General features: G+C 34.8%; 1 protein-coding gene across 1 annotated transcript in view; it reads left to right on the plus strand.

The window, feature by feature from the left end:
• Positions 1-14,577, plus strand: part of LOC143410748 (roundabout homolog 2-like) — a 72,964-nt gene extending 58,387 nt beyond the window's left edge. The window contains 1 exon segment of the mRNA XM_076871495.1: positions 14,408-14,577. Within this exon segment, the coding sequence (XP_076727610.1) occupies positions 14,408-14,577 (170 nt within the window).
• The last annotated feature ends 5,134 nt before the right edge of the window (positions 14,578-19,711 follow it).

Consider the following 19,711-nt stretch of genomic DNA (forward strand, 5'->3'; position numbering starts at 1 on the left):
TAAGCTAGGTTGGATAATGCTGGTGTAACTCATTCTGTTAGATGGTTTTCAGCTGGGGTGTAGAAATAGGAAGATGCAAAGGAACAATGGTGTTGGCAAAGTCTGAACATCAGAAAACGAGTCTGTTTTTAAGAGAAGAAAGATGGATTTTGCTATTGACAAAAGCAAGGGGTCAAAAGAAGGAATTTTAAGTCTTTAGGCTGAATATGCATTAAAATATGCAGATAGCAAAGATGTACTAAACTTGCTTTAAAAAAAATAATTAAAGTTTTATTTAGAATCAACTTTACTTGTCATTGTAATTGACCCATCTGAGAATGGCGACAAGCAAAAGGAAATTAAGGTGTTTCACAAGAGCTGTATTTATATTATAGCTTTTTAAAGCAGCATTTTCTGAATTACCATAATTAATCTCTCCAACTCATTAAGTCAGAATATAACATGAAGTTCCCCAAGGAAACAAACAAAATGAACTCGCGACTATCTAGCAAGTAAAGAAGCAATTTATTATTAGGACATGCTCAGGCTGCTTCCAAACATGAAATCTATTGCAATATCTTGTTTTGTCTTTCTAATACATGTACAGTACACACTAGAGGATAAAACTGAATCACTTAAATTCATGATTGAAAAAATGCAGTCTATATACAACTTTGTGTTTCATTTAACTAAGATATAAAGTTGATTTCACCAAAGGTAGAGCCAAATTGCAAGTGCTTAAAAAGCAGTGCTCAGAGTATGTTCAGTTCACCATCCATAAGTTTATTGGAATAAATATTTGATGGTACATTCTCAGAAATTGGCTACCAACTAAAATCTGTTTGACCCATTTTGAATGAGTAAATTGAAAAGAAAAAATTAAAAAGGAGAAAAAAAATGCATGTTTATACACTTTTTAAATAAAACCAAACCTTGTAAGTGGACACTAATAACAGTGTCCTCCCTCATTTGTTTTCACGACTTTGAGAACAAGAAGTTGAACATCAGCTACGTATGCTCAAAATAAATGTGACTTTGAAATATATGTTAGCTACTGTACATGTATAGTCAATCAGTCAAGTAGAAGATAACCTTCCTGAAATTCCCACTTGTGACATTTTCCCATGTGCTACCTACGCAATCTTAAATTCTAGCTCTGACTATATTTTCTTATGTTTTTCCTACGATATATTCAGTACTTCAAAACTATTCGATGTAACAATCAGGATCAGTTTTCAAGTAGGAGACCCTTTAATAGGTCTCATACTCTGCATTATTGGCTCAGTCACCGGTTCATGTCCTGTTGTCATAGCAAAGGGATGACATAGTTCAATGGCTCCATCTTTTGAATTCCCTGAGACTGCATCAGCACAGGCAAGCCTAGAATGTGATGTTATTTATGGACCCCAACATTTTCTCGGTGTCGTGTGTAGTTCATTTCTTCACTGAAGAGAAAAGGAATTCTGAGACACACTTATTAAACACTTTATCAGCTTTCTACCATCAGTGCCTGGATTTTCATGCAGTTTGATTTCTCTGGGATAAAGAGACTGGGAGAGGAGAAAAAGCTTTTGCAAAAAAATGAATACATAATAATTCACAACTCTAAGATGTGAGGAATTTATTTTTTATTTGTGAAGTTCCTTAATTCACCTCCTTTATTTCAAAACAAATATCTAAGAAGTTATATTCATTTGTATTTCATCTTTTTGCTCCTCAATCACTGAATTTAGTCTAAAATTTTATCACATAGATTATACAGATTCTTGACTCCTGGTAACTGGCATTTGTAGGCAATTAATAAACCAAGACTTAAAAAAATATGTCCTTATGTAGATGACATGTAGAATAATTGGAACATAGCATCATACCTTCCTGATTGTCTTGAGTACACAAAAAATTAACAGTTAGGTAATGCAATACAAACCCTGTGGTTACTTGGAATGTTCTTTTAGAATAATCCATGTTGCCCATTAAACTTAGTTTTAAATAAATTTGTCCAAAAAATCTTCCACCCAATATGGTCATCCTTTTATAGAGCAAAATAACATGCTATGGCTATATAAATTCAGGAACACTCTTAAAAATCAGAAATCTTCATCAACATGATACACGTATAAAGCTACCAGTCAGTACAAGCCAGAATGTCAACAGAATAACACAAATCTAAGAGAAACTTCGTAGATTTTTATTGTGTAGCTGATTGAATGAATGCGAATAGGAATTCACTGAGCTAACTCTGCTAACCAGAGCCTACATAAACCATCAGAAGGAAAAGTGGGTGGGAGAGAATGTAACTTACTTTGCACTTACAGGCAACACTGCTGTGAAGTCAAGACAAACACAAGTACTGCTTCATTTATAACGGGTAAAGTCTCATTAGAGAAAATAACCATGTCAGTGCCCAAACTCAGGTATGCCAGTGTATGCCAGGGAGTCAACCCACCCTCCTCTAAATCTTTTCCATGCCATTTTTTAAAAAGTTAGGATAGTACAGGGGCATGAAAATAATTGATCCCTTCAGAGGATTTGCATCCAATTCAAGAGAGAATATAAGAAAACAAGGACCAGCATGTTAAGTTATCATACAACCAAAGGGAAGTAAAACCATTACAAGTTTACTTGCTTTGAATAGCAGATTTAATGGTGTTCTATGTCATGGTTTAATGCTCTGGGTATTTAAATATATTTTCAATTGAATTTGAGTTGAAAGTTTGTATGTGCTTTGGTGGAACACTTCCTAATTTCTACTCAATAAAAATATGTAACTGTCCATTGACAATAAAACAATAATAATGCCAATGAGCTCCAAACAGGGGATTATCTCCACTGGAAAGCAATTGTGTGTCAGTATTAAAGATATGCAGAACCATAGTATTCACTAATGTTAGTTTTTTCATCTGCTTCTGTATACTGTGTTTATAGAGTTACATGACAAGAATTGGTGTAAAGCTACATGTCTTTCCACATTATCTTAGAGGTGAAGTTACTTTTATTTTCCTTCTTTATAATGTGTAAATCAAATGAAGCACCATGCATTTCTTTAAATGACATGCAATTTACTAATTCTTTTTAATTCCATGATTTTAAAATCATTTATTGTGACTTTAAAAGTGTTGCAAGATAAGGGATTCTGTGGCCGTGGGTAGACTTTTTATACTTTGTTTTATAGATGCATTTTTTTAAAAAACTGTAGTTTTTTTTAAGTCACCAAACAGCATCCAAAAATCTTAATGTGTTTCATTTGATGTTAGATTGGCAAAGAAATTGGCATAAAATTGGTTAATAGTATTGTCAAACAATTGTGTATTGTGTACTCACTGGGAAAAAATAAAATATATTCACATTTCAAATTTGTAAAAAAAACCATTTAATGTAAAACAAACATGCTTGTAGAAAAACCAAAAAATAGACTATTTTGTCACTTTTAGGTCTTCACATTAATATTTTGTAGCAAAATGAATAATCTTGTCTTCTAATTCAGGTACGGGTTGAAAAGTGACAGCTAGGAATTGGCATTGACCTATAAAAGTCATTAAAATACAATGATTGAGACCATGACCTGTAGTTGGAATTTCACAGCTCATTCTATCAGCACTGTTTTCCAGATCTGAAGCCTCCACCACACCATAATGACCTTTAGATAGTTAAAATTACCACAAACATTTCTCAACAGAATTACTTTAATGAATTATTTTAAGTGTAAGTAAATATGAGAATTACAAGCAAGTACATAGTTCTTAATTGCTTTAGAATAGTTAATTATAATTGTTTGAGATGTTGGATATTGAACAATTACCTCTGGGGCAGACGGGTACAAAAGAATAATATTCTATCTTATTGTACTTCATAAATACTTCATCATTCTTCATGGTAAACTATAACTGTAGGATATAATTCTCCAAAAGTAGTTTCTGAGTTTTTAAAAATAATTATCTCAGTAACTGTAAAAAGCAAATGGTAAAAGAGAAAAGATACATTTATTCATTTAAAAATAGCTTTAAAAACACATGGTAAATGGACAATACATTTTAGAGATCTATTTAACATAGATGCATCATAAAATGCTCTTAGAGTAATTACAAATAATGTTGCCTTAATATAATATAGTGGTGATACATACTATGTGGGGGTTAAAGATGAGACCTACCTGTTACCAATATGATGAAAAACAGACCAATTACAAAGCAAACATTGCTTTATTGAATTTTGTTGTATTGTAGAAACACCTACACATGGCAAAAATACAAAATTATCACAAAGGTTATTTTAAAAAACGCACTATTTTATCTTGATTACTGTAGATATTAGCTAAGGAAAAATATATATTTTAATATTGCAGAAAAGCATTTATATAAAAATATTATTTAGAATCTTTAATTGGTGAAAATAAATTCTCTCTCTCCCATGGAAGACAGCAGGTCACTATAACTGCCCTTAGACCATAGTACCATAGTACTCTTTCCAAAAAAAAAAAATAATGATAATACCTGGACAGATACAGGATTTATGGCACACATTTATTTAAAACAATTTTCAGACATTCTTTTTCTAGACCCATTTTTCAATAATTTGTTTCTGTCAAATATAGTTCTTGTTTTTATTCTTTTTGCAAGCAAGCACTGAGACACGGTGCTTAGAATTAAATATTCAGAGTGCTTTAAAAGGAAATAATTCTTGTCTTGAGAAATAGATTAATATCTTTTATTAAATCTTGCCCTGATTTTTAAGAAAGTATTGTTTTGAGTAATGTTTTTATGTTAATGGGAAAGACCCAAAAACCAAAGTTTTCAAATACATTTCATACAGTAAATTCTGTGTTAGCATCATTTGTATCTCAAACTCCCATCAAATTACCCTTGTTTTATTCTTTCTCAAAAATAGTATGTGGGGTATTAAAAGTTATTTTAAAAACTAAGAAGAGGCTAAAGAACTGGAAGCTCGAGGTTTGAATATATGTAGAGTTTTCATCACTGCCTGACTTATTTATACATCTTCTGTGACATAAAACCCTTTGTCCTGGGACACCTCATGGGATTAATACTCTTCCAGGATCTGTAGTACCTATTCTGCCATTAGACTCTTTAGTGACCCCAAAGGTATTTTATGCCATACCTTGCTGCATATTTTTTTTAATCAATTTAACTCTTGGGAAAGAATCATGCAAATCCCAGGAACTCTGTGAAGGTGATGAGAAAAGTGAGTTATTAAATCATTGAATTATGTTTCAAGAACTTAATTGAGATCAGTACTCTGCACTTTCTCAACAGGTATGAGTGCATCATGTTCCTCAGCATTTCCACAATTCTGTGCTGTGAACACTTGAAATCATTAGGCTAAAACTAAAGCATAAAAATAGACTCATTATCTTTCCCCACCCCCAGTTCATATCTACTACCTCCCACAAAAGAATAATTATTATTTTTTAAGACTATTGCTTGATTATCACTAGGCTCTACATAAAGTGGAGTTTTGCTAAAATTAATAATGAATAACATGAAATTTAAGGGAAAAAGACTTATCTCAGTAAGATAATAATAGAACTAAGTCCCAGTAGAATTTTAAATATAGCTAACTAGAAACTACAAAAATCAGAATACTCAGAAATTTATAAATATAGATGCTCAGAAGTGAAAATGAAGGGTTACCATTAAACGAACTTTCACTGGCAGTGAGTACAAAGATGCTAATATTATCATAGAAATGAAAGTGGAATAGAGAATATAAAGATTTAAATTTGCTTGATTAATTTTGAATGATGGTAGATTGGTGCAATCAATAAATTTAAATATCCTAACAGGGTGATTTAAAAACAATTACCAATGGGTAATGATTCTACTAAAAGATGAAATAGGCAAATGGAAGCAGCCTGGGTGTTGGGGGGGAAGACACATAAGGCTAATATTCAACTTAAGAAAAAGGAGTAATATTTTCAGTAATATGCAACCCTTTCTTATGCAAGTAACCATTTACCAAGAATTAAATTAATCAGTAATAGAGATGTTATTTTTTAAATATTTAAAAATATGATGTTATTTTTTAAATGTATAAGAGAAATCCTTATATATGAATGGCAATAAAGTATTAAAAAATAAGTGTGTTCAATATCAGATAACTCCTACTAAAACTATTTCAATATTATATTACAAGTTAAAAATTGGGCTGGGAATATAACTAGGGCTTGCCTAGTGTTTGTTGAGACTGCCAAACCTAATTCATATAAGGTCCCAGCATGAGCTCGCATTCAGTTATCATTAACATCTTTAACCTATTCTTCAATTTCTTTAATGAATAAATTTAACTTCTTTCCTCAGAATATAGAACAATTGTACTTTCCTTCTTGATCATTGTATATATGCAATATAAAATATGATGTTAAAGTATCCTATCAAGTCATAAACGTTATCACATTGCTTTTCGGTCAGAATCATAACTAATGGAATGATGTTAGAAAGGTATTGAAGAAACAGGTCTTGATTTATATTTTTCCCATAAATTCTTCATGAAAACAGATTTCACATACCAATAAAGTAATTCTGAGGCTGCATAAATTACTAAATTACTGGTTAAGTTAAAAAAAAAAGTGACAGAGCTATTTGTGCCTTAGTGGCTAATGTCAGTGCCTAATAAATTTGTTATAAAATGTTACAGGATTAAAATAAAGATCATCACTTAGGATTGGATTAACAATAAAAAAGCAGGAGCCTTTTCCTAAAGCTCTATGTGAACAATGGCACTTGAAAATGAAACACTGGCAATTTGACCATCTCCTGTGGGAAAAAGGAGGAAGGAAACAGCTGTGTCTTTGTAAGCAATCACACTGGAGAAGGCAGGCTTCTTCCTGGGGCATTAACAACATCTCAACAGGAATCAGAGATTTTTGTCAAGAGCCACAATTTACAATAATTACACTCATTGGAGCAAATACTGATCCCAAATTGCCTACTACTTCTTGTTAGTTCCCCAAATCAAATGTTTTGTTCATGTCCCCAAGTTGTTTAAAAGGATTAGTTTATTAGTGTATTTGTTTAATAAATAGTAGCTTTTATGTGTGTGTGTGTGTGTGTGTGTGTGTGTGTGTTTTATCTTTCCAAGCAATCAATTCATAGACCTGACATCATTTTCCTTTCTATTCATGTACAAAAAAAATTTAAATGTGATTTTGTTGTTGTTGTTGTTTGGTTTGGGGTTTTTTTCAGGAGGGTACTGGGGATTGAACTCAGGGGTATTTGACCACTGACCCACATTTGCAGCCCTATTTTGTATTTTATTTGGAGAGCAGGTCTCACTGTGTTGCTTATGACCTTGCTAAGTTGCTGAGGCTGGCTTTGATCTAGCGATCCTCCTGCCTCAGCCTCCTGAGACTCTGGGATTACAGGCATTTACCACTGTGCCTGACTCACTCATTTTTTATCTGCCTGAAATATAACCTTCTCATGTTTTTAAAATAGGAATCTGGATTCATTATTATCTGTAATGGGTAGCCATTATTCTAAATGCTCTCTGTAAAACCATTCATACACAAAAGCAGCTGTCATGTACATAGTGTCTGTATATACATGGGTCTGTATTTGAGCTTTTGAATGTGACCTGTTGGTTTATTTCCTTTTGTATGATTGTATACTTTGATAAATTTATAGCATAGCTATTCTTTAATAAATAGTATGTATCACTTAAAATTGTAACTAACAAACTGTAAAGTGTAATTACAAACTTTCTTCAAAAGAAACACATAAGCAAAATAAAAAACTGCAGTCATTGAGGAGTAAAGGAAGGCAAGATAGCAGTCAGTGAACAGAAAATGGGAATCAGTAGACATTAGGCCTCAAATTAAAAGCTTATTAATTCTCAAAGTGAAACTGTTGTTCGAATTCGGAGCCTCATCTCCAGAAGCCTGACCAAATGTGACATTCAGACAGCTGTTTTAACCCATTTTTAATCTGTTTAAGATACTAGCTTCAATTACCAATGGAAAACTGGATCATTAGCAATAAACCCTGAAGAATTAGACATCATAACATAGAAACTTTCAATGGGGCCAGGATGCCCTGGTATCACAAGTGACAGGTGGACTATGTAGAGCATGTCACCCTCACCCTCTCTGGCTTGGTTGTAGACCTGAGATAAGAAAGGGGGTGAATGAAGACTTTGACAAAAGAAACTAAATCACTCTAAAAATGTAAATAACCAAAGAGCTACTTTCAATGTGGCACATTTTTGCCTACACACTGTTATCTCCAGACAACATTTAGAAAATGTATCCCTTTCTGTCTTCTGCTAATAGTGTAATAGTGCTTTAGCCTAGATTTTCATAAGAATTCTGGAGAATTCGAGAAAGACCAATTAATCAATGCCAGAGTGGATAATGATTTATGACCAGAGTGAAAATAGGACTGCAAACCTTTCAATGTGGTTCCTTCTCTCCATTGATCAGACTTTTCTTTTTTTTTGTCTTTTTCTTGGAATCACTCCAAACATCTTGCTGGCAAAGAGGGTGTATTTTTTGAGATAGCAAAGTTGTTTATTGAGCCGCAGTGTTCAATCAGCATCAGTAACTCCTGCAGTCCAAGGAAAATTGGAAAGAAAAAGCTTAGTGTAAATCTTCGAATATGGAGTAACCCATTAGCTGGTTCAGCCAGTCACAGAATGGGGCTTGAAATGTGAACATATCATATACAGGGTTATGTTGTGGCTGTCTGTTGTAAAATATATGGGATAGTCTCTACCTATCAAAGCATTTTCATTTTTCTGCCACATGGGCACACAGATATTTTGACAGTATTGCTGGCATAGCACACCCAACCAAAATAAAAGATCTATATTATTTTTCTGCTTTCCACTTTTGTCTTCAAGCTATTTTGTTCAAATATTCATTCAGTTTTATCATGTTTTTTTTTCCTGAATCATAAAATGCTTAACAATACCATATCATTGATGTATTCCATAAAACAAGACAGTATCTTATTTCTTCTGTGAGTGATTATGGACGAGTACCTTATATTGCAGAGATTAATGGTACTGTTTTAGGAAGAGCTGCTGTAGGATGGTGAAATGAACAGTAATAAAGTTGGCAGACTGAAGGCTGCTCTGTGTGTCTAATGTCTGAAAAAGAAGTCTGCTTTTATGCAAATACACATTGGCTGTGAAGCTTGTAATTCTGGAATCCAAACATCTAGCATGTGTCCTCTGTATGACCCAATATAATTTGAAAGACAGAATGTAGACAATGGGTGGAGAGTGCAAGATTGAGAAGGAAAACATTAATTATATTAGTGGTTATTTGTTAAAGGTCACTGCCTATTAAAGAAAGAAACTCAGAAATGGAACTTCTGCTAAATGCTCAATTATGATCTTAGCAATGAAAAAAGAGAGAACAATTGTTATTATATTCTTTCTAACCACAATAAGGGTTAAATAATATCTAACACTGCCTTTGGTGCTTGGTAAACAGATGATTTCATTGTATCGTGCTGTTGTGAATACTAACACTGCTCCTTTTGTTAGAAAAGATAACAAAAAAACAGGATAGAGTGCCTGATAGAGCTGTCTGCAGCAATCTGAGTGTTGAGACCCAAGGATTACTCGGAACCATATGGAAAATGTTTCTGAGTCGCCAATGAAAATTTGAGAAGAAATGGGAACTCTTTTATATTATTGTCCTGGATGTGTATTGTTTTTGTCTCCTTCTAGAATTTCCTTTATCTTTTCATAACTTCCTCAATACTAGCCATGAGTACATCTCCCAGCCATGTTGATCCAATTGTGAGAATCGGACCAAAACTGGTTAAAAAAAAATTATTTTCTGATTCCTGGCTGAGTTCAATGATCCAGGAAGCTTGGGAACAGGATTGCACAAAATTAATCTAAGAAAGTACATCTCTAGGATTTGAAATCTTAACATGAAACACACAGAAACAGTTAAAATTCATGCGTTCCACCATACAGAAGAAATCTATATAACATTATATGTTGATAAGATGATGTCAATAAGCAAATGGAAGCTCAATCCATGCATAGAGTCCTATGGTCCTTCAAACCCTGAATCAAGGTGTTTGCCAGACTTAACTATACCCCAGTCTTTCCTATGTGTTGGATATTCACTAATTTCTTGTATTCCTTAAGTTATTCTGTCTTGTTAAATTGATTCAGATTGGCATTTGTCACTTAACAATAAGAATCTTGACTAATATCATTTATGAAATTAATGATTTTCAGGTAAGCTGTTAAAAAAATCATCATCATGTATTAACTATGGTATAAACAAAAACTAAAAGTATAAGATTTAAGTCTGGAATTGACCCAAATGTATTTTTTCTTAATGAGATCATTTACATAAAACACATTTAAAAGGTTAAGTAATCCTGAGAATATTCAATAGTTAAGTATGGAACAGATAAACAAAGAGAGACAATTCAATCTGTTATATGTGATTATGTCAGATAGAAAATATTTAACCATTACTCTTTTTATTCTAGTTCACCAAATTTTTTTTTAGGTTTCCTAAATACAAATGAGTACAAATTTTGCTGGATGAGCACTAATTAAAAAATAAACATGACAAATTTAAATTGGACATATTTGAATTGTTTATCTCTTTGCAGAGCAAATTCTAAGACTTCCCCCACCTCCTTATTCATGTTTGTTTATAGAGTAGCTACCATCCAGCAAGTATTGCAGATGGAACTAAAAATCTAATGGAAGAAAGAAGTAGTGAATTCAAACAGCACAGAATACAGTCATAAATTGCTAGCATAAGTTATGCACTAATTCTAGAACTTTCTGTGAGCACAATGGACAATGATTTATCTATTTTATGACCTGTCCTGTTCAATACCACAACCAATGGAATTATGTGGCCAATGAAAAAGGACTGAACATTTTATTTTAAATAATTTACATTTAATTAACCACATGTAACTAGTGGATACTGTATGGATACACATGTACAGCATGTTACTTCATTTACAGTCCTAATGTGGCACAGGCCCTCACAAGTAGGAGGTATGTAGCAAATGTTGATTGCTTTGATTAGGTTGTTTATGATCATAGCAACTGCTACACAGAGATCTGCTATAATGAAGGGAAAGAAAAAAATAGGGGAAAAATAGAAAGTCACTGCCCGGAGTCAGAGAATTTAAATACACAAGATTAGAAAGTTTCATATAAAGATAATATAATAAATAATAATTATATATACTACTTAATCAAGCAAAGAACTAATGAGATAGGAAAACTAAATACTGAATTTAGTAAATAATCCAAAAAAGACTGATCAATTGATTGATCAATTTGGGATGTGCCAAGGAGCAAACTGAGGGCCTAATGCATGCTCTAATAAGCACTTTACCACTAAGCTGCAATTCCAGCCCCAGTAATACAAGCTCTTAAGTGGCTGATGATGAACATAATAAATAATGATGATTTTTCAAACACATGTTAAGCAGAAGTCAATTTATATATATATATAATTTTTGCTTTGGGGACTATGTTGATTTTTCTCAATTTCAACTCTTCAAATTTTACCTGTCAAATTTTCCTTTTAAAATTTATTCTCACATAAATTAAAATTAATTCTACACCTGCCAAAAACCTAACTTAACACATAGGTCTCAAGAAAATTCATATTTTACACAGAAATAATAGAGGCAGCACATGGTGGGTTTGAAATCAGAAACTTGGGGTTCAACTGTTAGCTTTGTTCTTCATTAAAGGGAGAGGGGAAGGAGTAAAATGGAGGTGGAGAAGAAGTAGAGGAGATGGACTGGAAAGGGAAGTGAAGCCAGGGAGGAGGAGAGTGGAAGGAAGAGAAGAATATCTTTCTGTGAGAGTTATGTCATGAAAATGAAAGGAATTGAAATACAGGTAAGTGTCTCACAAAGGAATGGTACTCTGTCATCATATGTTATGTGTAAGTAGATTAAGTCTTTTGCAATCCAGGGCCATTCTTCATGTTTGTGTTAAGTTGGAATCTCCATGCACCATGATCTCCAGCTGCTGCTTCTCTGTCTCCTTCAACTTTTTATATATGGAACCATTGATTTCCTGTATGTGCTGATTCAGCCTCCCCAGAGTTTTCATAAGAAATCCCAAATGAGCCAGAATATATCCCCACAGCAACCACACCAGTGTCTTCCTAATTTCAACCTAATCCAGTGGAGTTTTGAATTGTTGTTTGCATACTTTTCATTAAGGGTCCACACATTACTTCTCCCAAGTGTTCCTTGCTGCTAGTATCTGTAAAAAGTTAGAGTAATGCAAACCTATCGGGCTGCTGTGAAGATTAACTTAAGGAATGGATAGAAAATGCTCAGGAAGAGTAGGAAGAGGTTAATGGAGCAGAGGAAGGGGATTGAGGGTAAAGGAGGAGGGACAGGAAGAACACTGGAATGAATCTGACCAAAATTTCCTATGTAGGTATTTGAATATACCACAGTAAATCATAGACACACACACACACACACACACACACACACACACACACGGCACTAATTTAAGCAAATATATAGATAAATTGAAGAAAGATTAGTAGAATAGAGGAAAGGGAACACGGAGGGAGGGGAGGGAAAGGGGAATTACTAGGAACTGAATCAGAGAAAACTTTATTTCATGCTTGTATAATTATGTCAAAATGAACCCTAATAGTATGTATAACTAAATAGAAAAAGGAAATGCTCAGGAAAATGATTCCCAAAGCAAATGCTCAATACTATATACTATATATATATATATATATATATATATATATATATATATATATATATATATATATATATATATATTGTACATTCTCTTCTTCCTGTTATAATTGCATTAATTATTTGCAGGCACTATCTTCTTGGGTCTAATGATCAGTTCCTGTTCACAGCCCACACTAATGTTCTGGTGCCTTTCCAGGTTTCAGGTTTGACATTCTCTTCATATTCCCACTTTGGTTAATTAGTTTAAAATTTTATTCACTTGTTCATTCATAAAATCAATTTACAGCTGATTTTAATTTTTTTAACAAAAATGGCAAAAAAGAATGCCTAAGATAAGACAAGAAATGTGACAATGAATGTAAGAAAAAATGTTCTACCCAGTTCAGTATTGGGAAGGATAGAGGTAGAGAGGGCAATTATATCCATGCACAATAATTAAGACATGGGTCTTTACTCCTAAATAGGGGGTGAGAATGATGGCAAAAAAATTTCCTTGTTTATTTTTTGTTTTCCAGACCTTGTGACCATAATCCGTATCTTCAAGTGGTAAGGGAGACAGTGTTGTTAATTTCCATGGACAATAGAAATTTTTAAAAATATATACAATAAGGGAGGAGAGACTGGCACATACACATATCATACCATGAAGGGCTGTGTGTGTGTGAGTGTGTACACATATTTTACCTGAAGTCTCCCCCCTTATCATCTGTCATTCCACTCCTGTCTTACAGTCTTTTCTACATGAAATATACAGAAAAGTGTCATTTTTCTGTGTCATTTTTCTCTGCTCAAAGCTCGTCAGTGGCATCTTGCATTGCTCAGAATAAAGTCTTAACTAGTTGATATGACTGAGTTCTTAATGGAACCATGCTTTCTGAAATAAATAAGCTAGAAAAGAAGAAGGAGAAGGACGAGAAGGAGGAAAAAGAAGAGTAAAAGGAGAAGGAGAAGGAAGAGGGTAAGAGGAGGAGGAGGAAAAGGAGAGGAGGAAGAAGAGGAGAAAGGGGAAGAAGGAGGAGAAGTAGTAAAGGAGAAGCCGGGGAAAGGGTATGTGTAGAGGAGATCTTGATGTATTCCTGGTGCTACAACAAAATACCACATACTAGGTAATTTGTAAACAATGGAAATTTATTGCTCATAGTTCTGGAGGGTGAGAAGTCCAAGATCAAGGTACCAGCAGATTTGGTGAAGCTCATCTTTATTTCCAAGGTGTCATCTTGTTATTGCATCTTCACCTGGCAGAAGGTGAAGGGTCAAAAGGGCCCGAGTGATTTCTCCCAGCTCTTTCATAAAAGCATTGTTCCCATTAATGAGGGTTTCACCTAGTCCCCTCCCAAAGGTCCCATCTTCTAATATTATCATCTTGGGGTTTAAATTCCAATATATGAATTTTGTAGGGGCATACACATTCAAACCATATCAGTGGAGAAGAAGAGAAGGAAGAATTGCTTCTAAATGATGTGGCAGAGAAAAGAATTCATGAATTCAAGGGAAGTTGTCCTTTAACTAGAAGGAGATCAAGCATAAATATGGTAATCCAGTCCTACAGATAGTATACTTAGGTCAATCCTAACCGGATAATCTATGCAGTCTATATTTCACAAGAGTTCAGTTCATCACTTTGTGAGAGAGCTGAGAATTTGTACCTTTATGTCACTAATTATTTTTTAGTGGCTTTTCCTGAAGGAACATACATTTTCAGGCTTTTTGCATCTCATTTGTGTACACAGGGTATGCTCATCATCCTGAAGACAGCTCTATGTTTAAAAGATGCAGATTTGGACTGGTGAAATATGAGTTAGTGGGAAAATCTGTGGATGATTATAAGAAACGTGTGGAAAACATGATCTGCTACAATTCATCCATATCAATGGTCAGATCCATTCAGTTGTCACATTAAATCCATTACACTGTTGCTTCAAGATGATGTCTGATAAAATTCCTAGAAAAATAAAAATGAAAAGGAAGTATTAGTGAGTTATACTATATTGTGCTCTATGGCAGGACTTCCATCATAGTTGGTCCTGTAGCCTAAGTAATGTACACCATCTCCCACCTTCACCATTTATTCTAGACTTCTCTGACACTTGGTCAACACTTCTGCTACCCTGGATTAGAGGAGGATGATTTCAGAAGCTCAGTAAATAGATAGCCAAGTTCATTGCTCCAGGGCCTAGTTGAGGCAGAACTTCATGGTGGAACAATGTGGTAGAGGAATGTGGCACATGCTACCAGGAATCAGGGAGAGAGAACTCTGATCAACAAGGACAAAATATAAGTCCCAAAGGCACACCACTAGTGACCCCACCTCCTCCAGCTATATCCCACCTGCTTAGAGTTAGCATCCAGTTAATCCCTATCAGCAATGATCAGGATGTAGCTCTCATAAACCAATCATTTCATCTCGAAACTTTCTTGCATTGTCTCACGAGTGAGTTTTTGGATGATACCTCATATCTAAACCATAATATTCTGCCTGTACCCTCAAAAGCTCATGTCCACCCCACAGTGAAAAATACATTTAGTCCATTTCCAAGTCTCAATAATTCAAGGATTGCCCAAACATTCAAGTTCAAAGTCTCCACTGAGATTCAAGGCAAACTCTCAGCATGAGTCCCTCTAAAAGTCTGAAGCAAATTATATATATCCAAAATATGAAGGCATAGAATAAACATTTGTATTCCACAGGGGATAAATAGGGGGATAGAAAAAAGAAACAAGATCAAAGCAAGAGAAAAATTCACCTGAGAAAAGAAGTCTTGTAGCTCCTGAGACCCTGCAAGCAGCCGCTGAGAGGGTGCTGCCTGGAGATGTGTAAAGGAAGCTCAAGTAGCACTGGATACTCTCCAGATTAAGAGATGCCAGTAATATGGAGTGTCTTTTGAGGAAAGCTGTAGGAATTGAGCAGAATTAAGCCAACAGAGAGGGAGGCCAAGTGGTCTCTAAACAGCAAGGACATAGGGGTGGAGCTGCACAAGATTTTTGGAGAGAAAGTTAGGATGCCATGTACCCCAGTTGCCAAACATGAGGCTACAAGACTTGAGTTTATCCTTTCCTTTCTTTAGTATATAAATGATATTTGACAAAACCCAATCAATCACTCAATGATTCTAAAAGTTACTACTTCCCCTATATTACTTGAATGCTGGAGATAATGCAAAAGAAAATAAATTCATTACCTCCAATCCCATCCCAATTCACCTCAGAGGAAGGTTAGATATAAGACGCTATTGAATTACAAGTTACAATACAGTTTCCACCAGTAATTGCATCTATGTTACCATCAGGCTGGTAAATGACCCCACCTCAGGATTCTCTCCCACTGTCCACTTTCTAGGACCAGCTCTGTTAACTCAGTTAATTCTCCAAAGTGAAATCCCAAGATAAGGAGTTTGAAATGAAATGAATTTACTAGAGAAAGTTCATTGAAAAAAAAACTGGAAAAGGAGTGGGGGGAATTAGAAATTGGTTTGCCTATATCTCTTCCAAATTTCCAGTGCAATGTCATCAGGAATGAGACCTTGTGAATGGGATCAAGACCCTAATAAAAGAGACTTTCCCTTTCACCTTGTACAATATGGGGATGGTGTTCTTCCCTCTAGAGTATGAAGCCTTGTCCAGACAAACAGATGTGCTGATTCCTCCATCTTGGAACTCCCAGCCTCTGAAATGGTGGAAAATAAACTCTTTTGTTTATCAATGACCCAGTCTGTGGTATTTTAGGATAGCAGAACAAACAGGCAAAGTTCAAGCAAGAGTGTGATACCCACAAAAGCCCTATAGGTACCAAATTAGATTTTTGGTTTCTGACTAACAAATTACCACATTTTGTGACAATACAATGCCTACTTATTTCATAGCTCTACAATTTTGATGTCCAGCCAGACTCAACTGGGTTCTCTGCTTAGGGATCATAAGGCCCAAATTAAGGATTGGTCTGGTTAAGTTCAGACCTGGAAACTGAGGATGAACATGCATCAAAATTCCCTTAATTATGGTAGAACATAATTCCTTATGATTGCTGGATTGAAGTCCTTGTTTTCTCGTTGGCTGTTGGGCTGTTGTTACCCACCTCTGCTAAAATCTCTCTACAGCCTTCACACAACCCCTTTATCTTCAAGGTCAGCAGTGGCTCGTGGATTCCTTCACATGCTTTTTATCTCTTTGACTTTTTCTTCTGCTACCAGCTGGAGAAAAATTCCTGCTTTTAAAGGATAGTCTCACCTGAATAAGCTCCTTGTATTGAAGTCAACTAATTAGAAAACTTAATTAAATATGCAAAATCCCTTTGTCACATAACAAGAGTTAGAGGAGGAACACCATGGGGCAGAGACCTCAAGGGCCATGTAGAATTCCATCCACCACAGTCTGGTACAGAGCTGTCATGCACCAAATATATAAAACAATTAGTTTACCTAAAAACAAACAAACAAATAAAAAAAACCTCATCTTTCACTGGGTTATTACAATATTAAAATGGATAATGCATACAAAAGTACAGATAGTCCCTAACTTAAGATGGTTTGACTTGAATTTTCAACTTTGGGATGGTGAAAAGCAAAGCACATTTAGTAGGAAATGAGCTTATGCATTGTATTTTGAATTTTTATCTTTTCCAGAGCTAGCAAAATGTGGTCCAGTACTCTCTTGTGTTGCTTGTCATCTCCCAGGCAACCATGAGATCACAAACATAAATAACCCATTCTTTGCAGTGTCCTGCAATGCTATAGTTTTCAGATATAGTAGTTTTTTTATTATTTTGCATCCCATCATGTCTGCAAAATGCCTATTATGTGTATACATGAGATATTTCACTCTTAATTATAAAATAGTCTTCATATTAGATAAGTTTGTTCAACAGTAGGATCATGGAAGTGTTTGGAACACTTAATCTTAAAGATAGGCTAGGCAAAGCTGTGATGCTCAGTAGGACCAACCAGGTGTATCAAACACATTTTCAACTTAAGAAATTTTCAATTTTCATTTGGTTTATGAGGATATCACCCCATTGTAAGTTAAGAAACATCTTATTTAGAGGAGTGCTCTATTCATAGTAAGCAACAGCAAATCCCTCAGCTCGTAGATTAACAAGGTTTTTATAGCTGTTCTCTGAAGAAGGACCTCTACTGACCACGCTTCCTAATATTCATGCCCTTATATAATTCCTGACCCTTGAGTCTAGGCTGACGTTGTGATATGCTGGTAACAAATAATTTGTGAGAGGGGTAATACTGTCTGACTGACTCCTGATCTTATGTCATAAGAACTCTTGTAGTTTCTAACTTTGTCTCTGGGTAAAACCAATTCTGCTCTAGGGAAAACCAATTTTCTCAGACCACTATGCTCTGTGGATACTCCAACTAGTCATGTGAAGTGATGGCATGGAAAAAAAGATGCTTGAACAGCCCTAAGTGGTTTTAACTCAGGCAGATGATAGACCAGTGATTGAAGAAGTTATCTTGATCGTGACCCTGTTAAACCTTCAAAAGTCAATTAACATCTGGCTGTAATGCTGTGTGAGACTCACAGAGCCAGTAAAGATAATAATAAATTCTTGCTTAATGTCAACAAGTTTGCTATTTTATTTTTTGTTTTTTGTTTGTTTATTTGTTTCTTTGCAACAATGGACAACTAGAACAAAGTTCAAAGCAAGTTACTAAATTAAGTTGTCATTGTAATATATTTTCATGGTGCAAATTCACATTACATCCTTTCCCAGGTTCTTTTGTAATTTTGAGATTGGTTGATCTAGAGGTTCTTTGTGATGTGGGAATCAGTCTTTCATTTGCTTTATGTAGACTTATTGTTCATTAGAACACACTTCCATTCCTTGACCATCTGTGATAAATGTCTATGTCTATGCATGGATGGTCAGATCTCAAATTAAATCTGACAACCACACCAAGTGGTTGGACTTAATTTGTCCTCCCCTGGCTCCCACTTATTACAAAGAGACCTGATCATTCAAGTGCTTTCAAGCTACACATTCCTGTAGTTGGAAGTTATTACATGTTGATAGTTATCTTCAGTGACATTCACTAGCCTTGATGTGGCAGGGAATTTTAAATAGAACTGAGAAACAAAGGCAATGCAGTTATGCAGACACCGGAATGTGAAATAACACTCCAGTGACTTAATGAAATGGGATCAAGATAGCTCTAATAAAATATGAAGGCTTTCGAGTTTCAGATCCTATTATCTCCAGTGATACTCTACTGTCTGTCTTTTAAAAGTGCAGATGCAATCCAGTTAGAAAAATGTCAGAGTTCTCCTGCAACAACAGAATGCTGTACACTCACAGTAATGAAGATTTCCTTCTTCAGTGAACATGTTGTCTTTAGTCCCCAGGGTTGAGACGTTCCACCCAAATTTCAAGATCAGCTTATTTGACAAGTGATTTTATCTCATCCACAACAGAAGCAAATATCGTCTATAACATTAGTAATTCGCCAAAGTTAAATAAAGAAAATGGTCCAAGAAGAGCAATCAGAAGCAGAGCCTAGAAGCTAGTGGAGCACACTGACTGAGCATCTCTGTCCAGCAGTGCCTATGTGGATTATCTTCAAGGGCTTATTGATGATAAATGACAGTGAGGTCATTATTTCCCTGAACCCAATTCCAAAACCTCCTCTTTCTTATACACACAGTCATGCATAAATGACATTTAAAGATATTTGTGAGTGTCTAGAAGCATGAAGGCTGTAGCTCCAAGCTTAATGAACAGTCATGTGTTCTGAAGGAAATAAGAGAATTACCCAGCCGCCTTGATGGCAAAACTTTTCATAGTGAAATAAGAGAGACTAAAGCTAGACCAATGTAGGACTCCAAAACTGGGAAATGGTGGTGGGGAGATATTAGTTCATAGGTTCCTTAATGGCTACAATGTTACTTGTACAAAGACTGTAAATCTAACTAACTTAGAGATCCATGTCTCTAATAAAGGAAGGTTTTTGCCTTGATTTTTTCCCCATTAAATGTCATCCTATCAATCTTTAAAAAATACAGCCAGGGTGTGTGTGCATGCTTGGAGGAGC

This window comes from Callospermophilus lateralis, chromosome 11 (assembly GCF_048772815.1).
Source record: "Callospermophilus lateralis isolate mCalLat2 chromosome 11, mCalLat2.hap1, whole genome shotgun sequence".
Lineage (NCBI taxonomy): Eukaryota > Metazoa > Chordata > Mammalia > Rodentia > Sciuridae > Callospermophilus > Callospermophilus lateralis.